At 41.1% G+C, this 20,268-nt stretch overlaps 1 protein-coding gene across 1 annotated transcript; it reads left to right on the forward strand.

The window, feature by feature from the left end:
* Positions 1 to 11,873: 11,873 nt before the first annotated feature.
* LOC138892053 (uncharacterized) lies at positions 11,874 to 18,311 on the forward strand. Its single transcript, XM_070175744.1, has 5 exons — positions 11,874 to 12,087; positions 12,129 to 12,309; positions 12,415 to 12,510; positions 15,769 to 16,480; positions 18,243 to 18,311. Exons 1-5 carry the CDS (start codon positions 11,874 to 11,876, stop codon positions 18,309 to 18,311), a joined length of 1,272 nt encoding a protein of 423 aa, XP_070031845.1.
* The last annotated feature ends 1,957 nt before the right edge of the window (positions 18,312 to 20,268 follow it).

Genomic DNA, 20,268 nt, shown 5'->3' on the forward strand with positions numbered 1-20,268 from the left:
AACACACTCATGTTATGCGGAATGTCCATGCAACGGTCAACAAAATCATGGGGGTCCTCACGTCGCTCACCGCCAAAAGCAGGAGAATGTAGTGTGTTCCATCTATCCAACAACTTATGTGGCTCAACAACTGCATCTAGTCTTGGATCGTGTACAGGCACTGCAACTGGCTGGGCTCCACCCACAGGTAATGCACCTGGGGTCTGATATACGGTAGCAACGTGCCCTGGATCCTAAGAGGTAGGGATCTGTACTCCCCCTCCCGCCTGAGATGTGGCTAGGTCCGCTGGAAATAAACCAGCCTGCATCATAGAATCCAAGAACCAGAGCATACGCCCATGACCTCCTAGAATCCCGGCACGGAAATGAAATCATCCGAGGCCGGCTCAGCTACAGGAAACTCACCCTGCTCCCCAATGACAGGATCCTCCACTGGATCCACCGGTATCACGACAGAAGCAACTCTAGGATGCCCTCGTCCTCTAGCAGGAGTTGGAGCTTTCCCCTGGCCTCTGCCTCGGCCTCTAGCAACATGGGGAGCAGTTCCTCCACCGCATGGTACATCCTCCGCTCACGTTCTCACCATCTGTGAGAGAGAGAGATACATAGAACAACATCAAATGCACGATAAGAGATGAAGAAAGAGAAGTTTCATAACACCCTATACCCTCTCTAAAATAAGTACGGACGTCTCCGTACTAATCTGCATGGCTCTTTTTGGCCAGCTCATGACTTGTGAGACCTATATGAACCTAGAGCTCTGATACCAAGCTGCCACAACCCAATTTCTACTATAGGCCGTGATGGCACATGAGATAGTGGATTAAATAGTCAAAACCCATGAGTGTCTACGAGAATTCCCAAAATACAGTGTCACAAGTGCACAAGCATCTAATAGAATATAAAAACTATCTAAGAAGTACTGTATAAAACCAAATAGATAGAAATGCTAACACATAACAAGAGGAGGCTCCAGGCGCTGCAGAATGGAGTAGGAAGGCATATCACCACTAAGCCTCCGAGTAATGCGGATATGAACCCAGACAAACTCTAGATGCACTTGCCTCAGAACCTACACAATATGTGTAGAAGTATAGCGTGAGTACATAAACAATATATACCCGGTAAGTATCTAGTCTAACCTCGAATAAGTAGTGATGAGGGGTCGACTTCGACACTTACTAGTGGACAATATACATAATGTACAAAATTATTTAATAGGCATGAAATACAACAACAATAGTGGAATAAGAATCAATAATTAAATGACCATTTATCAAAATATCAATTAAAAGCCCCCAAAAATCACATATTAATCTCAGCAAGTAAGGGCTTAACATGTATTATAAGTCCTCAAGTCATGACAGACATATCAAGTGAAATCGGACTCCACGTGACAACATGCACGCATTATTCTGAGGTCGTATGAGCGATCCATGGATGCATCCCACTAGTATATATATATATATATATATATATCGCCGAGGTGTTCGTCCCTATCCACAGGAATGGAACACTTCTTCGGATTTCAAATTTCATATTTAAAATTCCAAGGTAAGTCAATGAAAGAATATAATTTTTTATCAATAATTAAATACTCTGCCAACACTCTAAGCAGTGAAGCTCAATTATATATAATATTTAACCAAATTTTACCTATTAAATACAAGCAATTAAACTAGCAAATTGAGTCCAAATAGTGCAAGTAGTGGCATGATAAAGGCCTAAGTCTTCTTTTAGGTAATTAAATTTCTTTTGTATTAATCACCAAAGAAAGACTGTACAAAACCATAACCATGCTAACTCAGCTGGCTATCTCATAGCTGAAAGACAAAACAAGTCGTACCTATTTACAAATAAACTATTCAATCTACTTTGTTGCTAGGCTAAACTATTGTATGTAACTCCTAGCTCGAGTAGCTACTCTAGCATTGCATATGTGTGCTATTTCCCGCACCAAGACATCATTCCCTTGATACCTTTGCTCAAATATACGTGTGTTTCTTTCTATCCATATTGCATGCAAAATCTCAACATAGATCATTTTGAAGATGCTAGCCTTATGGGACTTGCTTTTTCCTTGTTTTATGATCCACTGAAGATGTTGATCCCAGCAAGTGGCAGACATATGTGATCTTTGGACCCAAGACATTACTTTCTTCCACATTTCTATAGTTTATGGGCATGTAACAAAGAGGTGCTCCCTTGATTCATCCTGAACTTGACACATGACACATTGAGAGGTAATAGTTATTCCCCAGCTAGCTATCCTATATTTAGTTGGCAATCTACCATGGAGCAACAACCACATAGTGAAGACTGCCTTTGGCCTAGCAGTATTCTGGAAAATCAAACATTTCCAGCTTACTCTTGGTAAATCACCTAGCAGCTGCAGGTATATTTGTCTAATGATACTTTTCATGTTGTCATGTATAATTTGTGTCTGTGGCAGAGTTGCTCTGGATCCTATTATTTGTCTCACAATCCAAATGGTTTGCTGAGGTATAGGCATTTGTTGGAGCTGTTGGTGTTTGATATAATATGTGTTGATCTACCTTATCCATAGCTTGTCTTGTTTATGTGCTAAGTCCCAGCAAGATTTGGCAATAGCTACTTTGTTCCACAGAGGAAGGTTGATGAGGTTAAGTCCACCAGCTGACTTGGGAGTATAGATCTTTTCCCATGCTACTAAGGACTTCTTGGTTACTGTATTAGTTCCAGACTAGATGCAACTTCTACAAAATGCCTCTATCATTTTCAGTACCTTAGCAGGTAAAATAAACAATTGAGCCCAATGTGCTTGTATACCAAAAATTACATATTGGACCAGCTGCACACGACCAGCATAAAACAACTTCTTAGCAGTCCAGGAAGAAATCTTGGTTGTGATCTTTTCAATCAATGGTTTCCACTGTATGAGAGCTATTTTCTTTGTAGACAAAGGGATGCCTAGGTACTCGAAGGGTAAGGATCCACATGTAAATCCCAGGTGTGTCAATATCTGGTCCTTTACACCTTGCTTTACTTTTTCCTAGATTAGCATGTAAGCCTGATGCCTAAGAGAATTGAGTAACGCATTTGTAAAGTGTAGCCACTGAAGAGAGATTACCCTTAGCAAATAATAGAAGGTCATCAGCAAAACTCATATGTGTGATGCCAAGTCCATGTAGTGATCTACTCAAGTATTCCATCACTATAGCAAAGATAAAATGAGAGATAAGATGTCCTTATCGAAGACCCTTGGTAGCATTGAAAGGTTCTGTGGTTTCCCCATTCACAAGAATAGTATAGTTGACAGTCTTAATACATTCCATTATCCATCTGATTAACCTTTTAGGAAACCTAAGCTCCTCTATAACATGTTGTAGGAAGATCCATTCTACTGAATTGTAAGCTTTCTGAAAATCAATCTTTATCATTCATCTAGGGATATCTGAGCTCTTGTGCAGGATTTGACTAGCTCATGAGCTAGAATGACATTATCAACAATCTTTCTACCAGGAATGAAGCTTGCTTGAGCCTCACAAATGATGTAAGGTATGAATTTCTATAATCTAGAAGCCAAGTTTTTAAAGACCATCTTGTAGAGGATTGAACAACAACCTATTGGCCTGAACTCTTTTACTATGGTAGGTTTATTCACTTTAGGCATCAATGTAACAATAGTGCAGTTTATCGCCTTATCGCCTTAGAGACTAAGGTTTGACTTTTGAGTAAACAACCTCGGAATCTAGATTTAAAGGTTCCAACAGGTTTTTATGGTAATTTCGGACTTTGGCGTATGTTCGGGTTGAGTATCGGATGCTACGAAAGCATTTCGTCGCTTATTGTAGAAAGTTGGCATTTTAGAAAGTTTAGAATTTTATAAGTTTGGTTTGAGGTGGATTTTGATGTTATCGATGTCCGTTTGGGGTTCCGAGCCTTGGAATAGGTTTACATCATGATTTTGGACTTGTGCGCAAAATTTGGCATCATTCCAAAATGTTTTGATATGGTTCATACATGTTCGTCAAAGTTTAAAGGTTTAAAGAATGGGTTTGATCGTCGATCCGTAGTTTTGATGTTGTTTGGCATGATTTAAGGCTTCGGCTAAGTCCCTTTCATGTTTTGGGATTCGTTGGTGTGTTTGGATGGGGTCCCGGGGGCCTCGGGTTTGATTCGGATTGAATCAGAGTGATACTTTGGCCTTATGCAATTTCAGGTGACAGCACATCTGGTGTAACTGCACCTGCGAGGTTTTGCCCATAGGTGTGGAGCCGTAGAAGCGGCCAAGAGGGTTATAGAGCTGGGCAGTGGCAGCAGGTGCGAGACCATTTCCGCATCTGCGATGGCGCAGATGCGACGTTCTTGAGCGCAGAAGAGGAATCGAGCGCAGAAGCGAGAGGACTGTCGCACCTGCGATGTCGCAGGAGCTGGACCTTTTCTGTAGGTGTGAAGGGGGAGGCCTCCAGTGCTTTCTGCAAAACTAGATTTGTTGCCGCAGAAGCGGCCTTTGGCTTCGCAGATGTGAGATTTCGGCTGACATAAGGGTTCTTTAAAATTGAGACTTAGCTCTTATTTCTCTCATTTTCCACTTGGATGGCCGAATTTGGGGAGCTATTTTGAGGAGGTTTTCATCATGCAACACAAGGTAAGTAATTTCCCACTTGTTGTAAGTTAATTTCATGGATTTTATATGGATTTAAACATGAATAATTGAAGTAATTGTGGGATGTTTGACGAAACCTAGAAATTTGGTAATCTTGGGAGCGATGGGCATCAGTTTGAGGTGTTATAGTGGCGTTGGAGCTGGTTATAGAACTTCGGAGAGAGGTAAGTCTCCTGTCTAATCTTTTGAGGGGGAAACTACCCCTAGGTGATGTGATTGATATGTGCTACTAGTTGTGGGTGCTACGTACGCACGAGGTGACGAGAGTTCATATGTAGCTAAAGCATGTTTATGTCCGGGTAAACTTAGGGCTTTATCATGTAATATTTGAATTATTTGGACTCATTCTGCTGGCTTAATTAATTGAATTTATAATTGAAATTGATTTAGAAATATATATATATATATATATATATATATATATATATATATATATTAGGCCGAGCCGTATCACCTTGAGTTATTCGCAAGTTATTTCAGAAACGGTAAAGGTTATATTCACTTTGTACTCATGTACTGTACTGTAAGCACGTGCCTCCTAATTCGGTAATTTTCTTCATTTCTTGTGGAGCGGGCCGAACACTTTTGCAGTATAATATATGCATCTATGGTTCGTGCCGCTCGACCCTCGGCAATGTACACTTTATTCTTGATCGGGCCGAACGACCTCGGCATAATCGTGCGTTATTTCGCTGGCAGTCCGAGTATTTATGAGATTATCCTTCACCGGTGCCTGGAATTTTATATGGTATTTATTATCCGTTTGATACTGGTACTTGATACATCTGAGCTGTTGAGGTAGAATACAAGACTGAGAAATTCATACCTTTAAAAGAAATTTTTGGAAGATTATGTAACTTACATATTTACCACATTATTGTTGTGTGCTTCATATCTGCTTATGATTTATTATATTGCTTTATTGGACCTCTAGTAAGTGTCGTTGCCGACCCCTCATCACTACTTCTCCGGGGTTAGGCTAGATACTTACTGGGTACGCGTTGATTTACGTACTCATACTGCACTTCTCTACTAAATGTGCAGGATCCAACAGGTTTATTTGGTGGTCACCTTGGCGTATAAGCTCAACTGCTGAGGGGACTTTATGGTGAGCTGCAAATTCCAGGGTACGTATCGCAGCCCATATAGTCTCTATCGTATTACTTACTGTATCATGTCTTATTTATATTTCGGACAGATGTTGTATTATTATTGTACTCTTTAGCAAATGCTCATGCACTTGTGACACTGGGTTTTGGGATATTCGAGTTGATGACTACGAATTTGTATATTATTATCACCTTTCATTTCCTTTTTCAAACTACTAGTTATGCACGTACCATGATTTTAGAGGTGTAAACCTCCTTACTTAAGTACAATTATGATTTTCAAAATAATAATATGAATAATTACGTTGTTAGTTCACTGTTGGCTTGCCCAACGATGACGTTGGGCGCCATCGCTACCTATAGTGGGTTTTGGGTCATGACAACTTTGTATCAGAGCTCTAGGTCCATTGGCTCTCACGAGTCATGAGCAAATCTAGTAGAGTCTTACGGATCGGTACGGAGACGTCTGTACTTATGTTCGAGAGGCTATAGGGCTGTTAGGAGCACTTCCCTTCTTGATTTCTCATCGTGCGATTTGATTCCATCGAGGCTTATGCCTTCATTTCCTTCTTACTAACTCTAACATGATGTTGAGCGCTTATTATCAATGGGGCATCAAAAATTTGCAGGGGTACTACAGATGTAGTGCATGATGTATCTCTCTACGTATTCGAGCGAGCTATTGTCATCGTCCTGTGGAAGGGTGTTCTGTTGTTTCAGCCCTGTATTAGTATTGCATATGGTTTTGAGGCTATGCACGGATTATTATGATGTTCATGAGTGGTTATCGCACATTGTTGATGTAAATGGTAGGGTGCTTATTTATGGATCGCGGCAATGAATTCCTCTAAAGGAGGATTTCTCAGTTCATTGGTTAGAGGTTCGACATTTAATTCCAGCGGTGGAAAGGCAATCAGACTATGGATATTCACGTTTCGGTTGATGGAGTAATGAGACTTGATATTTTCGAGCATGGTGGAACTCTCACTTGTGATATGGTGTCATCGTCCTTGTTGAACGCATTAAGGCTCACCGGTGTTATGGTTTTATTGATTTGCCTTGTGGCAGGGTGTTGTGAAATAGTGCCTAAGAAACAGTTGTTAGAGATGGCGGTCTGTAGCGGTTTCATATTCAAATCGGTGTTTCTAATGCTGATGGCTCGATAAAGATGATATTCGAGGAGTCTTAGAGTTGGTAGCAATTTATTAGTTTAGATGCTACAGAGATAGATTTTGATTTGAGGCAGCATTTGGGTAGCGAAGGATGAGGAAGGACATAGTGAGAGGTGTCTCGCGGTGGTTGAATTGCTAGCGGCTCAAGTATGAAAAGTAGAGGTCGAGAAGTTTCTTAAAGGAGATGGTTTAACCGAAGTGGGAGTGGCAGAGTAACATATGGCTTCTGTGATAAGATAGCCACATATCATGAGAAACGTTTAGAGCAATATCATTGGAAGATGTCAAAATGGAACCCCACAAGTGGTCATCAATCCTTGGCAACATATACTTGTTCTTGATAGTGACTTTGTTCAACTAACGATAGTCTATACACATCCTGATCGATCTATCTTTCTTCTTCAAGAACAACACAAGTGCACCCCAGGGCAAGACACTAGGTCTAATGAAGCCCTTATCAAGAAAAGCTTGCAACTGCTCCTTCAATTCTAACTTCTGGGGGCCCTACGATACGGTGGAATAGAAATGGGTTGAGTTCCTAGAGCCAAATCAATACAGAAGTCAATATCCCTGTCGGGTGGCATCCCCGGCAGATCTGCAGGAACACCTCTAGAAATTCACCAACAACTGGTACTGAATCCATGGAAGGAACCTCCACACTAGAATCACGGACATAGGCCAAATAAGCTAGACAGCCTTTCTCGACCATACGTCGAGCCTTCACATAAGAAATAAATCTGCTGGTAGAATGTGCAGGAGTCCCTCTCCACTCTAATCGAGATAACCCTGGCATGGCTAAGGTCACTGTCTTGGTGTGACGGTCCAATATAGCATGATAAGGTGACAACCAATCCATACCCTATATAACATTGAAATCTACCATATCAAGAAGTAGGAGATCTACACTAGTCTCAAAACTCCCAATAATAATAACACACAAGTGATATACACGATATATAACAATAGAAACTCCCACATGCGTGGACACATACACAAGAGCACTCAAAGAATCACCAGGAACAACCAGATATAAAGTAAAATAGGATGACACGTAGGAATAAGTAGATCCCGGATCAAATACAATTGAAGCATCTTTATGGAAAACCCAAATAATACCCATGATAACGACATCAGATGACTCGGCATAAGGCCTAGCAGAGAAAGCATAGCATCAGGGCTTAGGCCCACCACTCTGAACCACATCTCTGGGATGGCCTCTAGCTGGCTGGCCTCTACCTCTAACGGCCTGTCCTCTACCTCTGGCTGCCTAACTCCTACCCCTGGTTGGCTGCGTGAGCAGTGGGGCAACTGGCACCTGTATTATGGCACGAGAACCCTACTGAGATCTGCTGCTCAACAATCTAGGTCAATATCTCCTGATGTGACCTATGTCCCAATACTCAAAGCACCCCCTCGGCTGCTAAGGTTGCTGAAACGAGGACTGACCCTGACGGTCAAAATAGTTGTTGTAGTAACTCCGGAGTGGTGGTGCACTGATAGGATCTGAGTGTGCACTGAATGTTGTCTACTCAGAAGGAGACCCGTAAGAACCACGACCACCCGAAGCACTGTGGGCTAGCTGAAGAGCTGACTGAAATGGCCTAGGATGATGGCCTCTACCAAAGAAACTCCTTGTGATGACCTAATAAGTCATATTTAAATTTAATATTCATTTATGTATTTGGAGACCTCAAATAGCACCTTTCTACATTCCTCGTCTTGCGTGCACAGTCCGTCAATTTTTTCGGAACGTTTTTATATGAAAAATATGATATAGTGCTTTAAAACTCACTTAAGTTGACTTTGGTCAATATTTTTAGCAAATGGAACCAGATTAATATTTTGATTATTTTAATAGCACTGTATGGTGATGTTGGACTTCGGAGCGTGTCCAAAGTTTGGAACTTTAACGGGGGAGTTGACTTTTTGATATCAGGGTCGGAATCTGATTCTGGAAATTTGAATAGGTCTGTTATGTCATTTATGACTTGTATGCAAAATTTGAGGTCAATCGGACTTGATTTGATAAGTTTTAGCATCGAATGTAAAAGTTAAAAATTCTTAAGTTCCTTAAACTTGAATTCGGGTATGATTCGTGGTTTTAGCGTTGTTTGATGTGATTTGAGGTTTCGACTAAGTTCTTATGATATTTTAGGACTTGTTGGTGTATTTGATTGAGGTTCCCGGGGCCTCGGGTGAGTTTCAAATGGTTAACGGGTTGAATCTTAGACTTGGAACTTTGCTTAAATTTTTCTGATGCACTGTCTGGTTTCCTTCTTTGCGTTCGCGAGAGAGGTCTCGCGTTCGCGAAGGGGAACTAGAGGCAGGCAAGTTTTGTTCTTCGAGTTCGCAAAGACGGGACCCCGTTCGTGAAGGGTTGATGGTAGTGTTCATCGCAATCGCGTGAATGCGTTCCCGTTCGCGTAGAAGGGCAAGGCCAGGACGGGTAATGGGTACTAAAGCTTCACGTTCGCAAAGGGGATATCGTGTTCGTGAAGGCCAAGCTTGGTAAGGCACCACGTTCGCGAGGTTGCCTTCGCGTTCGCAAAGAGTAATTTTGGGCAGCATAATTTTTGTGCTTCGCGAACGCGAGGGACCTATCGCGTTCACGAACAAGAAATCCCTGGACAACAGAACTTAAGTTCTGGAAATGGGATTTCGTCCCATTTTTCATTATTCACGATTTTGAGCTCGGGTAAGGCGATTTTGGGCGATTTTCACGGATAAACATTGGGGTAAGTGTTCCTTATCCTATATTGATTGTATTTCATGATTCCATATTCATTTACATCATGATTCCGTGAATTTATGGAACAAAAATCAGTTTTTTATAAAATATTCCAAAAATGTTAAATGAAGATTTGATAGTCAATCCGATGTCAAAATTCGATAATTTTTGTATGGTTAAACTCATATCGGAACGGGTGTTCGGATTTTGTGAGGGTTTTTGAGGATTTGAGATGTGGGTCCCACTGTCGAGTTTTAAAGTAAATTTTAAATTTTAATCCGAAATATTAGTAAATTCATATGGAATTGATTCCTACGATTTTTGTTGAGTATATTGAATTGTCTGTGACTAGATTTGAAACTTTCGGAGACGAATTCGCGAGGAAAAGGTTTATTGGAATCTTGAAATTGGTTGCGAAATGAGGTAAGTGTCGTGGTTAACCTTGACTTGAGGGAATAGAACCCTTGAATTATTTGTTATGTGATATTCATGTGAACAACGTATAGGCGAGGTGACGAGTGTCTATACGTCGTCGAATTAATTGTTTGCATAATTATTTCAAAGTCATAAATTATTTTAAATCATGAATTAATTATTATATTAATTGTTTCTCTCATATTACTTGGTCAATATTATGCCCTGAATCCATGCTATAATTGCTACATGCTTATTTGATTTATGTGACTTAATTGCTACTTGACATTTAACATACTAATTATTATATTGCATATTTCCGCCTTAATTTCCATAATTAATTGCTACTTGTCATCACTTATTTCTAAATAAATCCTAAGTATTGTATGCTTGTTGTCTTATAATTTCATATTAATTGTTGCATTTATTAGAGTAATTTCTTTTATAAGAATTGGTAAATTATATTATTGGAGGAGCGGGTTGCACGCCGCAACAGAATTGATTGAAATGAATATATTGTGGGATCGGGTTGCACGCTGCAACGGAATTGAATATGAACATATTGTGGGATCAGGTTGCACGCCCCAACGGAAACTGTTTGAAATAATAATTGGTTATGACTGCCGAGTTGGCTTCAAATGTTGAATTGAGTTACCTATTTTATTTCTATTATTATAGTTATTATTATTATTATTATTATTATTATTATTATTATTATTATTATTATTATTATGTACAGGTTAATGTAAGTGATCTGACTTAGCCTTGTCACTACTTCGTCCAGGTTAGGCTCGGCACTTACTGGGTACATGGGGTCGGTTGTACTCATACTACAGTATGCACTTCTTGTGCAGATACCGGAGTTGGTCCCAGAGGCGTACAGTAGAATTGCTCGGATTCAGCTATTTGCAGGAGACTTGAGGTATAACTGCATGGCGTTTGCAGTTCTGAAGTCCCCTTCCACTTTATTGTAGCTATGTAATTCTTTGAGACAGCTTCATTTTCATTCAAACTTTTATTTGTATTATTGTAGTAGCTCGCACAATTTTGACACCAGTTCTGGGATGGTATTTAGACATCGCTATTATTATGGATTGTTCATTTTATTTCCTTATTTGTTTCTTTGTTATTAATTAATTTAAAATTGTTAAAAAATTAAAAAATGGCTAATATTATTCTAACGTTGGCTTGAATAGCAAGTAAAATGTAAGGCGCTATCATGGTCCCGAAGGTGGGAATTTCGGGTCGTGACAAGTTGGTATCAGAGCACTAGGTTACATAGGTCTCATGAGCAAGCTTAGTAGAGTCTGAAGTATCGGTACGGAGACGTCTGTACTTATCTTTCAGAGGATATGAAGTTTAGGAACAATATCACTTATTTCTTATTCCGTCGTGCGATTTTATTCTATCATCGATGATTGAACCATTCTATTCTTATTCTCTCGCAGATGGCGAGAACACGTAATACATCTACCGACGGATAAGGACCAGAGCCCTCGGTGGCAACTACGACCAGGGGTAGAGGCCGAGGCAGAGACAGAGCTTAAGTTAGAGCTAGAGCAGCAGCTCCCATAGTGGAGCCTCACGTGGATTTGCAGGAGGGGGTTCCAGTTCATACTGTACCTGTTGGACTAGTTCAGGTCCCGGAAGGATTCATAGCTACTCCAGTGCTTCAGGACGCTCTAGTCCGTTTGGTGAGTCTTATGGAGGGCGTGGCCCAGAATTTTATATTTCCATTGGCACCAGCCATCTCACAGGATAGGGGAGGATCATAGACTCCCACTACTCCTGCTCCGAAGCAGATGGCTCACCAGTATCAGGCTCCAGCAACCCCGCTAGTTGGATTAGTTCAGCTAGTTGTTGTGGCACAGACCGATGATAGGCCCGCAATGTCTTTTGAGGCTTTATTGAGGCATGACAAGCTTACTAAGCTCTTTCCAGTTCACTTTCATGGTGAACCGTCTGAGGACCCAGAGGATTATCTTGACAGCTGCCATGAGGTTTTGCAGAACATGGGTATAGTTGAGACCAATGGGGTTGATTTTGCTGTATTTCAGATAATAGTTCTGCCAAGAGGTGGTGGAGAGATTTTATATTGAACAGACCACCTGGGTTGCCTGCACTAACTTGGGAGAAGTTCTCACGACTATTTCTAGAGAAGTTCCTCCCTATCACATTGAGAGAGGATTATCGCAGGCAATTTGAGCGCCTTCAGCAAAGCAGTATGACTGTTACTCAGTAAGAGACCCGTTTTGTGGATCTATCCGGTCATGCTCTCCTTTTACTTCCTACTTAGGGAGAGAGAGTGAGGAGATTTATTGATGGACTCACTCACCTTATCAGGCTTCAGATGTCCAAGGAGACCGGAACTGAGATTCCTTTTCAGGCGGCTGCTAATGTTGCTAGGAGGATCGAGATGGTTCTTGCACAGGAGAGAGGGTAGGGGTTTGATAATGTAATGACCCAACCGGTCATTTTAACTTTTAGAACCCCGTTCCCTAAAATAAAACTTTTTGTAGGTGCTTGTAATGATTTATGACTTGCGGTGATGGTTGGTTCGGGATTTGGAAATGTTTGAGGTGAAACCAGAACACTTGGTTCCTTAAGTTGGCCTTAAAGTGTTAAGTTTGACTTCGGTCAACATTTTGAGAAAATGACCCCGGAATAGAATTTTTATGACTCCAACAGCTCCGTATGGTGATTTTGGACTTAGGAGCGTGATCGGAATTTTATTTGCAAATCCGTAGTGAAATTAGGCTTGAAATGGCTAAAATATGAATTTAAAGTTTGAAAGTTTGACAGGGGGGTTGACTTTTTGATACCTGAGTCGGAATCCAGTTCTGAAAATTTTCATATCTCCATTATGTAATTTATGACTTGTGTGTAAAATTTGAGGTCAATCGGAGTTGATTTGTTAGGTTCCGACATTGAACGTAGAAGTTGAAAACTCTTAATTTCATTAAGCTTGAATTGGGGTATGATTCATGGTTTTAGCGTTGTTTGATGTGATTTAGAGGTTCGACTAAGTTCGTATGATGTTTTAGGACTTGTTGGTATATTTGGTTGAGGTCCCGAGGGCCTCGGGTGAGTTTCAGAATGGTTAACGGATCAAAAGTTGGACTTAAAAAGCTGCTGCAATTTTCTCTTCTGCTGCATTTTCTGGGCTGTGATCGAGCCTCAGATCGAGCCCCAGATATCGAGCCCCAAATATCGAGCCCACGATCAAGGCCTGAGTCGAAGCCAGGGACGAAGCTCAGTATCGAAGCCTCGATCGAAGGCAAGGCTCGAGGGCATGATCGAAGAAAAGGCTCGAGGGCTAGGATCGAGACCCATGCTCGATGCCCTGATCGAAGGCCCAACCTCGATACCCTGATCGAGGCCATGACCAAGGTCTAGGCTCGAGCCTGTGATCGAAGTCACGATCAAAGGTAAGGCTCGATGGCATGATCGAAGGCAAGGCTCGAGGGATAGGATTGAGACCCAAGATCGAGGGTCACAATCTTAGACTCAAGCTCGATGCCATGATCGAGGCTATGATCGAAGGACCGGACTCGATGCCATGATCGAGGCCATGATCCGAGGTCCCGGCTCGATCCTATGATCAAAGCCACGATCGAGGCCTGATCGAGGGCCATGATCGAAGCCTATTCGAGGCCCAGTTCCGAAGTGCTGGGCAGTGTTATAAAAATAGAGGACATTCGTCCCATTTTGCCATTTTTGGCAGATTTTCAAGGGAAAAATATTGGGTTAAGTGATTCTAACTCAGATTTGATCAATATACAAGAATATATCATTGTTTTCACGATTTTATTAGTGTTTTGAGATTGAAATTTGGAAAAATTTAGAAATCTTATAGAAACGAAATTTTGAGATTTCGGTATCGATTCGGAGTCGGATTTGAGTGAAACTGGTATGGTTGGACTCGTAATTGAATGGGTTGTCGGATTTCATAACTTTCGCCGGATTCCGAGATGTGGGCCCCGCGGGCGAATTTTTAATTATTTTTGGACCTTTTCTTTAAAATGTAGTATTTTCTTATAGAATTGATTCCTATAATATTTAGTGATTGTATCGAATTATTTTGGCTAGATTCGAGCCAGACGGAGTTGGATAATCGTGAAAAAGGCCTTATAGAGGATTAAGTTGGAGCAAGACGAGGTAAGTCTCTTGTCTAATCTTGTGAGGGGAAAATTACCTCATAGGTGATTAAGATTAAATAATTGTTGCTAATTGTGGGGGCTACGTACGCACGAGGTGACGAGAGTCCGTGCGTAGCTATTATTAATGCTAAAGTCTGGGTTGTTTAGGACTCAAAGCATGTATTACTTGTGTAAATTGTATTCTTTGATTAATTAATATTAATTGATATCTATATGAATATATATTGTGAATTGTTTAGATAAAGATATTAAAGGATGGAAATCTCACAGGCTTGATTGTCTATTTTAATCAATTAATTATTAAAAGAAATTGTTCTCCTCCCAAATTTATCTTATAACAAATATACTGTCCTTCCGGAGGCACATAAGAAACTGTCCTCCTTTCTTGTGGAGCGGGGCGAACGCCTCGGCAGGATAGATGCATCTATGGATCGCGCCGCACATCTCTCGACAGTGTACACGACACTCTGGATCGGGCCGTATGTCCTCGGCAGAAATCGTGCTTAATAATAATAATAATTACACGATGCTTTAATAATTTATTTCTTTGGAAAATCTTTGGAATTTAATGAATTATTATTCTTGCTTGGTAAGGAATTAATTGTTACTCTTGTAAATGAGATTTAATTGATAAATTGGAATTTATCTGAATTAAAGGAATTTAATTAATATATTAAAAATTGATACCTTTGAAGGAATTTGATTATTTCCGCTGATTAAATAAATTCTGTAAATCACATTGATTTAAATATCCTAGTTTTATTTCAATTGTTATTGACCTATAGTGAGTGTCAAAGTCGGCCATCTCGTCTCTACCACTTTGAGATTAGGCTTGATACTTACTGGGTACACATTGTTTACGTACTCATACTATACTTGCTGCACTTTTTGTGCAGGATCTGAGACAGGTACTAGTGGAGGACCTATCATCACATACCCACGTCATCCAGAGGCATAGTGGTGAGCTGCCTTTATGAGCCGTTCTGCAGCTACCAGTGTCTCTTTTGATATTTATATTCTGTGTATTTTATTTGAGACAGTATTTGGAGTTTTGTATAATCTACTAGATGCTCATTCACTTGTGACACCGGGTCTTGGCACACACATTGGTAGAAGTTGGTATTTTATTATTAAATTGGAATAAAAGTTTAATCAATGTATTCTTAATTTATTAGTTGGCTTGCCTAGCTGTAGTGTTGGGCGCCATCACGACCTACAGGTGAAATTGGGTCGTGACAGATAAAAGGCCCCATTATTCCGATAATTTCAAAGGCGCCTCATCTGGAGGCAGGGGTACTTATGGTAGGGGTCATTCTCCCATGCCATTTTATTTATCACACGGTGCTTCAGGGAGTCATGGTCCTATTATGCCATACTATGGGCAGCCGACATTTAGTACACATCCAGCTCCTATCACCACACCACCACTCCAGAGTCACTACAGCAGTTATTCGGCCGGTTTGGGTCAGCTTCAGCTTTAGAAACCACAACAACAGCATGGGTGTTATGAGTGTGTGAATATTTGTCACATCAGCAGGTATTGCCCCAGGTTGTCGAGCAATAGATCTCAACAGGATTCTCGTGCCATCATACTGGCACCGGTTGCTCCACTACTCGCCTGGCCAGCTAGGGGCAGGGGTCAGACAGCTAGAGGTGGAGGTCAGATTGTTAGAGGTGGAGGACAACTAGTTAGATGCCGTCCCAGAGATGTAGTTCCGAGTGGTGGGGCCCGACCTAGATTTTTTGCTTTTCCAGCTAGGACTGAGGTCGAGTCATCCGATACCGTGATCACATGTATTGTTCTAGTTTGCCATAGAGATGCTTCATATTTGGATGTGGCTCTTGATTATTTGAGTGCTTCTATGCACGTGTCCAGACCGGTAGGGGATTCTATCACTGTAGATCATATTTATCGTTCATGTGTGGTTACTATTAGGAGTCTTGAGACTAGCGTGGATCTTCTACTTCTTGACATAGTAGATTTTGATGCCGTCTTGGGTATGGATTGGCTGTCACCTTATCATGATGTATTGGACTGTCACGCCAAGATGATGACCTTAGCAATGCCAGAGTTACCTCGAATAGAGTGGGAAGGGACTCTTGGCCATTCCACCAGTAGGGTTATCTCTTATGTGAAGGCTCGACGTATGGTCGAGAAGGGCTGTCTAGCTTATTTGGCTCATATTCGCAATTCTAGTACGAATGTTCCTCCTATGGATTCAGTCCCAGTTGTCCATGAGTTTCCAGATGTATTTCCTACAGATTTATTGTGGATGCCACCCGACAGAGATATATACTTCTGTATTGATTTGGCTCCGGGAACCTAGCCCATTTCTATTCCATCATACCGTATGGCCCCGTTGGAGCTAAAGGAATTGAAGGAGTAGTTACAAGACTTGATTGACCAGGGATTCATTAGGCCTAGCATCTCACTTTGGGGTGCACCAGTGTTATACGTAAAGAAGAAAGATGGTTCAATACGGTTGTGTATAGATTATCGGTAGTTAAACAAGGCTACTATCAAGAACAAGTATCCATTGCCAAGAATTGATGACTTATTCGATCAACATCAGGGTGCCAAGGTATATTCAAAGATCGAGTTGAGGTCTGGTTACCATTAGTTGAAGATTAGGGCATCCGATGTCCCTAAGACAGCTTTCCGGACTCGGTATGGGCATTACGAATTCCTAGTGATGTCATTTGGGCTAACAAATGCCCCAGTAGTATTTATCTATTTGATGAACTGGGTATTCAAACCCTATTTGGATTCTTTTGTGGTTGTATTCATTGATGATATCTTGATTTACTCCAGCAGTCAAGAGGAGCATAAGCAACATCTTCGGATTGTGCTTCAGACTTTGAAAAATAATTAGTTGTATGCCAAATTTTCAAAATGCGAATTTTGGTTAGACTCAGTTGCCTGTTTGGGGCATGTTGTATCGGCGGAAGGCATAAAAGTGGATCCTAAGAATATTGAGGCAGTTCAGAATTGGCCTAGACCTACTTCAGCTATAGATATCTGAAGTTTCCTGGGTTTGGCAGGTTATTATCGCTGGTTTGTGGAGGGGTTTTCATCTATAGCATCTCCATTGACTAAATTAAACTAGAATGGTGCCCCATTCAGATGGTCAAACGAGTGTGAATTGAGCTTTCAGAAGTTCAAGACTGCTTTGACTACGGCGCCAGTGTTGGTATTACCCACAGGTTCAGGATCTTATACGGTGTATTGTGATGCATCTCACATTGGGCTTGGTGCAGTATTAATGCAAGATGTCAGAGTGATTGCATATGCGTCGCGGCAGTTGAAAGTTCATGAGAAAGATTACCTTGTTCATGACTTAGAATTGGCAGCTATTGTTCATGCATTGAAGATTTGGAGGTATTACTTTTACGATGTATCGTGTGAGGTATTTACTGATCATCATAGCCTACAGTATCTGTTCAAACAAAAAGATCTCAATTTGAGGCAGATAAGATGGTTGGAACTGTTGAAAGACTATGATACCCACATTTTGTATCACCTTGGAAAGGCCAATGTGGTGGCCGATGCTTTGAGTAGAAAGGCTATGAGTATAGGCAACCTTGCGTATATTCTGGTTGGTGAGATGCCATTAGCTGTCAATGTTCAGACTTTGGCTAATCAGTTCGCGAGGTTAGATATTTCAGAGTCCAGTCGGATTCTAGCTTGTACAGTCGCTCGGTCTTCCTTGTATGAATGTATCAGAGAGCGACAGTATGATGATCCTCAATTACTTATCCTTAAGGACACGGTGCACCATGGTGGTTCCAAGCAGGTTTTTGTGGGAGATGATGGAGTTATGCGGATGCAGGGTCGTATATGTGTTCCTAATGTGGATGGGTTCGTGAATTAATTCTTGAAGAGGCCCACAGTTCCCGATATTCTATTCATCCCGGTGCCGCCAAATATATCAAGATTTGCGACATTATTATTGGTGGAGAAGAATGAAAAAGGTTATAGTTTCATATGTATTTCTGTGTTTAAATTGTCAGCAAGTTAAGTACGAGCATCAGAGACCTGGTGGTTTGCTCCAGAAGTTAGAAATTCCTGACTGGAAGTGAGAGCATATCACTATGGATTTTGTTGTTGGACTCCCATGAACTCAAAGAAAGTTTGAGATAGTATGGGTCATTGTGGACAGGTTGACCAAGTTAGCACATTTCATTCCAGTAGCACTTACCTATTCTTCAGAGTGGTTAGCGGAGGTTTACATCCGTGAGATTATCCGCCTTCACAGTGTGCCCGTGTCTATTATTTTAGATCGAGGTACGCAGTTCACCTCGCACTTCTGGAGGGCTGTACAGTGTGAGTTGGGCACGCGGGTGGAGTTGAGCATAGTATTTCATCCACAGACAGACGGGCAGTTAGAGTGCACTATTCATATATTGGAAGATATGCTTCGCGCTTGTGTTATAGACTTTGGAGGTTCTTAGGATCAGTTCTTGCCACTTGCGGAGTTTGACTTTAATAACAACTACCAGTCGAGCATTCAGATGGATCTGTATTAAGTATTATACTGGAGGAAATGTCGTTTTCCAGTTGGCTGGTTTGAACCGGGAGAGGCTCGGTTGTTGGGTACTGATTTGCTACAGGATGCCTTGGATAAGGTCAAGATTATTCACGATCGACTTTGCATAGCTCAGTCTAGGTAAAAGAGTTATGTCGACCATAAAGTTCGTGACATTGCATTCATGGCAGAAGAAAGAGTATTGCTCCGAGTTTCACCTATGGAAGGTGTAATGAGGTTCGGAAAGAAGGACAAGTTGAGCCCTAGGTATATCAGACCCTTTGAAATTCTTGAAAAGGTGGGTGAGGTAGCCTACAGGCTTGCACTACCAGCTAGTTTATCAGCAGTTCATCCGGTGTTCCATGTGTCTATGATCCAGAATTATCATTGTGATCCGTCCCATGTGTTAGATTTCAGCTGAGTTCAATTGAACAAGGATTTGACTTATGAAGATGAGCCAATATCTATTCAAGCCCGACAGGTCTGACAGTTGAGGTCTAAGAGTTATCCTTCAGTTCGGGTGCAATGGAGAGGTCAGCCGGTAGAAACATCTACCTAGGAGTCCTAGTCGGACATGCAGAGTAGATATCCTCATCTTTTTACCAGCTCAGTTAAATTTTCTAATTTTGTTCGAGGACAAACATTTGTTTTAGATGTGGAGAATGTGATGACCCATAATGTCATTTTAAATTTAATATTCATTTTTGTGTTTGGAGACCTCGAATAGCACCTTTTAATTTTTCTCGACTTGCGTGTGCAGTCCGTAAATGTTTCCGAAGAGTTTTTATGTGAAAAATATAAAATAGTGCTTTAAAACTCACTTAAGTTGACTTAGGTCAACATGATCAATATTCTGATCTTTTCAATAGCTCGGTATGGTGATTTTAGACTTAGGAGCATGTCCGAAAAATTAGTTGGAAGTCCGTAGCTAAATTAGGCTTCAAATGGCTAAAATAGAAATTTAACTTTGGAAGTTTGACCGGGGAGTTGAATTTTTGATATCGGGGTCGGAATCCAATTCTGGAAATTTGAATAGGTCTGTTATGTTATTTATGACTTGTGTGCAAAATTTGAGGTCAATCGGACTTGATTTGATAGGTTTCAGCATCAAATATAGAAATTGAAAATTTTTAAGTTCCTTAAGCTTTAATTGGGGTATGATTCGTGGTTTTAGCGTTGCTTGATGTGATTTGAGGTTTCGACTAAGTTAGTATGATATTTTAGGACTTGTTTGTGTATTTGGTTGATATCCCGGGGTCCTCGGGTGAGTTTTTGATGGTTAACGGGTTGAATTTTGGACTTGGAACTTTGCTGGAATTTTTCTGATGCACTGTCTGGTTTCCTTCTTCGCGTTCGCGAGAGAGGTCTCGCGTTCGCGAAGGGTAACTGGAGGCGGGCGATTTTTGTTTTTCGCATCGCGAAGAAGGGACCGCGTTCATGAAGGGTTGATGGCAGTGTTCATCGCGAACGCATGAAGGCGTTCGCGTTCGCGTAGATGGGCGAGGCCAGGG

This window comes from Nicotiana tomentosiformis, chromosome 5 (assembly GCF_000390325.3).
Source record: "Nicotiana tomentosiformis chromosome 5, ASM39032v3, whole genome shotgun sequence".
Classification (NCBI taxonomy): Eukaryota; Viridiplantae; Streptophyta; class Magnoliopsida; order Solanales; family Solanaceae; genus Nicotiana; species Nicotiana tomentosiformis.

Excerpts from the sequence above, each read along its gene's own strand:
- LOC138892053 (XM_070175744.1), top strand. The coding sequence starts at position 11,874 with ATGGCTCACCAGTATCAGGCTCCAGCAACCCCGCTAGTTGGATTAGTT. Across the intron at positions 12,310-12,414 it reads AGCAGTATGACTGTTACTCA|GCTTCAGATGTCCAAGGAGA; the intron begins GTAAGAGACCCG and ends TCACCTTATCAG. Across the intron at positions 12,511-15,768 it reads GTTCTTGCACAGGAGAGAGG|GTATTGCCCCAGGTTGTCGA; the intron begins GTAGGGGTTTGA and ends TCACATCAGCAG.